The sequence below is a fragment of the Palaemon carinicauda genome, chromosome 9 (assembly GCF_036898095.1).
Source record: "Palaemon carinicauda isolate YSFRI2023 chromosome 9, ASM3689809v2, whole genome shotgun sequence".
Lineage (NCBI taxonomy): Eukaryota > Metazoa > Arthropoda > Malacostraca > Decapoda > Palaemonidae > Palaemon > Palaemon carinicauda.
The window spans coordinates 128,398,564-128,402,450 of record NC_090733.1 but is presented as its reverse complement, the minus strand read 5'-3'; the positions used below and the strand labels follow the sequence as shown (position 1 = coordinate 128,402,450).

The window sequence follows — 3,887 nt, the reverse complement described above, 5'->3', positions numbered from 1 at the left end:
ATCAGAGTTTCTTCACCTGCATAGTCAGTCCTTAAGCCTAAAAAAGAACCTTAAACCTAAAAAAAAAAACATTAAGCCTAAAAAAACAAAGAAAAAAAATCAATTTGACAATCCTAAGCGCTATTGTTGGGACAGGCAGTGAAGCCAAGCGGGCCAGGCGATGAAGCCAAGCGCCATTGTTGGGCCGGGCGATGAAGCCAAGCGGGCCAGGCGGTGAAGCCAAGCGCCATTGTAGGCTGGGCGGTGAAGGCAAGCGCCATTGAAGGCCGGGTGGTGAAGCCAAGCGTCATTGTTGGGCTGGTCGGCGAAGCCAAGTGGGCAGTACAGTGAAGCCAAGCGTCAATTTTTGGCCGGTTGGTGAAGCCAAGCGTCATTTTACCCACTCAAACAAGACACGCTCATTCATCATTATCAGAGTTTCTTCACCTGCATAGCCAGTTCTTAAGCCTAAAAAAGAACCTTAAACCTAAAAAAAAAACCTTAAACCTAAAAAAAAAAAGAAAAAAATCAATTTAACAATCCTAAGCGCTATTATTGGGTTAGGTGGTGAAGCCAAGCAAGCCAGGTGATGAAGCCAAGCGCCATTGTTTTGCCAGGCGATGAAGCCAAGCGGGCCAGGTGGTGAAGCCAAGCACCATTGTTGGGCCGGGCAGTGAAGCCAAGCGGGCCAGGCGATGAAGCCAAGCGCCATTGTTGTGCCGGGCGATGAAGCCAAGCGGGCCAGGTGGTGAAGCCAAGAGCCATTGTTGGGCCGGGCAGTGAAGCCAAGCGGGCCAGGTGGTGAAGCCAAGCGCTATTTTAGGCCAGGCGGTGAAGCCAAGTGCCATTGTAGGCCAGGCAGTGAAGCCAAGCGTCATTTTACCCACTCAAACAAGACACGCTCATTCATCATTATCAGGGTTTCTTCACCTGCATAGCCAGTCCTTAAGCTTAAAAAAGAACCTTAAACCTTAAAAAAAAAAACCTTAAGCCTAAAAAAAAACCTTAAGCCTAAAAAAAAAATGAAGAATTTTGTGAGGGCATCAGCTCACCAATTGTAAGGACCAAAACTTACTCTGCTCATCCCAGTTCTTCAACCTTCATCAGCAGCCATTTGATATCAGAACACCTTTCCAAACTGACCTGCTCCGAAGAGGCGCAGCTTCCTTCACTAGCTGATTATCTTGGTCCAACCTGTAAGGACAAGACTGCCTACTAGAAGAAGCCTAGCTCGTTCCCTCTGCAGAGCCGGTCTTCTAGATTATTTCCCCAGAACCACCCGAAGGTTGATATCCGAAAGAATAGATCTAGATATCCGACCATTTGTACACTTGACAAACGGCTTGTACTCGTCCATCACGGTACAGAGCATACTAGAATCAGCGGGGTTTCTTCCCTCAGTAGGCCATTGTCCTCCAGGTTATTCCAAGAATTGTAATTCAAGCTGGATAGTTAAGCCTTGCATCCTCCAAGCTGGTCAGTCCTTCCAAGTAGCTGTCTGTCAGTCAGTCAGTCCATAGATCCCGGTGGGGGGGGGGGGAGGGGATCTCCTTCCTGTGGATGTGGTATCTCGAACTTGTCCTGATTGGATTGAGCACAATTATCTGAAGGTTTGGTCCTGACAAAACTCGGCTGAATCTCCTTTCCCTCACAAAATAAACTGAAATTAAACTTTTTAAGGGTTTTTCATTTTTAGATTTTTTTTTTCATTTTTTAGTTTTTTTTTGTTTTTTTTTATTTATTTATTTCTTTTTTTTTTTTTCATTTTTTATCCATTTGCTGATCGAAGTATTTAAGTACCAGTGAGACTCCTCAGAAGCCATTCGATATGATCAGCTGCTAATTGAACCTGCTTAATGGTACCACTGATGGTGATTAAATTACTATATTCGTGCCTTCGTGGCATATCTATTAAGCTGACTCCACTCTGCCGAGTGATTTCCATCAGCTCTGTGGAACTTCCTCGGGACATTCAAGTCGACAGTCACGTACCCGTTGAGGCCATAGTCCCTTGTGGTGGTGGCTCTAACCTTTTCACCTTGGAAGGTGATGTGACTACTGTCGGATGAGGAGATGACCCTTTTGGGCTTCTCGGGTTCCAGGTCAAATACGATAGGTTTTCGAGTAGTTCTCTTTGCAATCTTTTCTTCCTTTTTCTTCTCCCCCTCCTCCTTCTCCTCCTTCTCCTCGTCCCTGGAAGTTTCCTTTTGGAGCTTCTGCTCTTCCTGGCGGTTGTTGGTGTCACGGAGAGCGCCTTTCTCAGCCTTACGTCCGCTGGCATCCTGGTCCTCTGCCTCGCCTACTTTTTCCTCACTTTTATTGTCTCTGACATCCTTTTGGACATCTTCCTTCTGACCATCCTTAACATCCATCTCGGTCGAGATTTCTAAACTTGTCTTGTTAAGTCTCACTTTCCTGATTCCAGGTCTTTCTTTCTTCTTATCTCCCCCTTCAAGTTCCTCTTTGAGTGAAGGGATGATCTCATTTGCCGCAAGCAGCTCGTCCTTCAGACCAATATTTTCTTTGGTGAATTGGACGATCCTCTCCTCTGACATTTCCTTACTAGAACTTAGATGGGAAATACGTTCCTTGTGACTATCTCTTTCCTTGGTGATAGAAGCCATACTCTCCTTTTCAGACTTAACTTTTTCCAATTCCTCCCTCAATTGAATATTTTTTTTGCTCCAAGTCACTTAATTTATTCAATTGTTCTTTCTTGAGACTTTGTAACTCTTGTAAAAGGCATTTGTAGCGGCCATTCCTGATCAGATCATTTATTCTTGCCTCATTGAGGCTCTTTTTTTCAGTTCATGTCTCTGTTCTGAAATCTGCTCAATTACTTCCATCTTCTTTTTAACGAACTTTTCCAGTTTCCTTTTGTTTTGACGAACTTTTTCCAATTTCTCAGTGAGTTCAATATTTGATTTGTCTTTTTCCATTAATTCATTTTTATATTGTTCAAGGACAACTTTTTGACTGCAGAGTTCCTGTTTTAGATGTTCGTTTGTTCGTTCCAGGTCGTCATTCTTGGTTGCCAAATTTTCCATCTCGATTTTCTTATCGATTTAAAGAGTTCCAATGATGTTAGAGAGATGTTGATTCTCTGCTCTCAGCTCTTCATTCTCTGCTAAGAATTTCGATTCTACTTCCTTTCTGAGACTGATCTCGGCAAACGCTGCTTCCAGTTCCTTTTCCAGGAAACCGATGCGTTCCTCCAATGTCTTTTGAACATTCTCCTTCTCCTTCTCCACCTCCTCTCTTTTCTATTCCTTTTCCTCTGGGGGTCCTCCTTCCACCTTCTCCTCCATCCATCCCTCAGAGTTGAAGGGGTCCTTAGACCTTATCCAAGAGGTCATCCTATACATTAAGGATCCTTCCTCTTGTGGTTCCGTGAAAACCACACCGCAAACTGTCCTCTTAACTTGAAGATGGCCAGTAGTAAACTGAGACATCTTGTTAGTTCCTCCTTGTTGCAGGTTCAGCATTCCTAGAAATCCTTTAGTCATTTTTATTAGCTTTGAAAATCTATATGTTAGATAACTAGATTCTTCTTCTTTTTTCAGGTCTAATATTAAAAACTTGAAATTTCCTTCAAACGATTCCCGGAGAACCTTTTGGATTCGGAATCATCTTGGAGACTCAACAGAGACAAGAACAATTCTTGAAGACTCTGAAGACAATTTCATCTCTTTCCATCCTTTGCAAGGAGAAATTCTCGAAAAACTTTTACCGAAAAAAGATGAAATATGAAAGATTTATTAACATTGAAAGTTAAATTAACTAATAGATTTTACCGTCATTTTCTTGTGGAAGAAATGAAGTCTTTTAAATTGATATAGAGTTTCTCTAAATAAAAAAAATTTGAAGAAATTTTACATTTTTTTCAGCTCTTTAGAAACCGAAACGTT

The 3,887-nt window shown here is 42.4% G+C and overlaps 1 protein-coding gene across 1 annotated transcript; it reads right to left on the bottom strand.

The window, feature by feature from the left end:
- Positions 1-1,862: 1,862 nt before the first annotated feature.
- Positions 1,863-2,603, bottom strand: LOC137646625 (nucleolar protein 58-like). The gene has a single exon (XM_068379732.1). The coding sequence runs from the start codon at positions 2,601-2,603 to the stop codon at positions 1,863-1,865; it is 741 nt and encodes a 246-aa protein (XP_068235833.1).
- Positions 2,604-3,887: the final 1,284 nt, after the last annotated feature.